This window comes from Cariama cristata, unplaced genomic scaffold, assembly GCF_000690535.1.
Source record: "Cariama cristata isolate BGI_N322 unplaced genomic scaffold, ASM69053v1 scaffold22555, whole genome shotgun sequence".
Taxonomy (NCBI): Eukaryota; Metazoa; Chordata; class Aves; order Cariamiformes; family Cariamidae; genus Cariama; species Cariama cristata.
The window spans coordinates 1,558-2,746 of NW_009618436.1; the positions used below are offsets into that span (position 1 = coordinate 1,558).

General features: G+C 61.6%; 1 protein-coding gene across 1 annotated transcript in view; it reads left to right on the forward strand.

Moving 5' to 3' along the window:
* Positions 1-296: 296 nt before the first annotated feature.
* The window catches only part of HMG20B (high mobility group 20B), a gene marked incomplete at both ends in the record, with an annotated part of 2,489 nt that continues 1,596 nt past the window's right edge, over positions 297-1,189 (forward strand). The window contains 3 exons of the mRNA XM_009700862.1: positions 297-402; positions 611-814; positions 1,039-1,159. Of these exons, the coding sequence (XP_009699164.1) occupies positions 297-402; positions 611-814; positions 1,039-1,159 (431 nt within the window). The remainder of the gene's footprint in view (positions 403-610; positions 815-1,038; positions 1,160-1,189) is intronic.

Sequence of the window (1,189 nt, forward strand, 5' to 3'; positions counted from 1 at the left end):
CTCCCTTCCAAATGTCACTGAAAGGTCCTAGGTTTATCACTGGACCTTGGGGCAGCTTTTGTGTGCCAAGGATCGCCCTGTTCGCCCGGTGCTGGGCTCTGCTCAAGCCCCATCTCTCAACTGTGGCCTCCCCTCCCAGAGGAACAGGGGCTCCAGGGCTGGTAGCGATTTTGGGAGCTGTTTGGTTGGGCGAGAGCTGGAGGATCTGGCAAGCGCAAGACCGTGCTGCCAGGGGATGTGTTGCCATCGGTCCCGGCAGTTTTCCCAGCTCTTTCTGACGGGTACTCTGGTTGCAGACATGCCACGGGCAAAGCTCAGCATGGAAACTTCCTGGTGGCCATCAAGCAGGAGAAGGGAGAGTCGACACGGACGAGTGGGGAGAAGCCGCACGGTGAGGAGGAGGTGAGCTCCGGTACCCGCATCCCTCCCCACACAGTCCCCAGGAGGCGAGGCCGTGGCTGCGGCCGTGGCCTGAGGAAAGGCCCAGACCTTCCCTTGAGGGACGGGAGGCCCAGGTGGATCTGCGGGCTGCTCCTGCATCCTGCCGTCATGACGGCATCGTCCTTTCTGATACACGACGGGTTGTCCCTTTCCCTTTGCTGGGTGCCAGCCGGTGAAGAAGAGGGGCTGGCCCAAGGGCAAGAAGAGGAAGAAGATCCTTCCCAATGGCCCCAAAGCCCCCGTGACGGGCTACGTGCGTTTTCTGAACGAGCGGCGCGAGCAGATTCGCACGCAGCATCCTGACCTGCCCTTTCCGGAGATCACCAAGATGTTGGGGGCTGAGTGGAGCAAGCTGCAGCTTTCGGAGAAGCAGGTACCAGCCCCCAGGAGAGAACCCCCCCAGGGCTGGGGAGCATGCTCCAGAGCCTGCACCCCAAACCCCTTTGCTTGTTACCTGGCTGCAGCTCCACGAAGGGAGCTTGTCCCAGTACTGGCAGGCTGGTGAGCAGGAGCTGGGTCTTGAGTAGTGGGGAGGGGTCAGCAGCCCCCCCAGGGAGCCTGGGGCTGGGCCAGGCTGAGGACCCTCTGTGACCGTAGCGGTACCTGGATGAAGCGGAGCGGGAGAAACAGCAGTACATGAAGGAGCTGCGGGAATACCAGCAGTCAGAGGCCTACAAGATGTGCACAGAGAAGATCCAGGAGAAAAAGATCAAAAAAGGTGGGTCGTGGGAGCAGCGGCTGGCCGCCC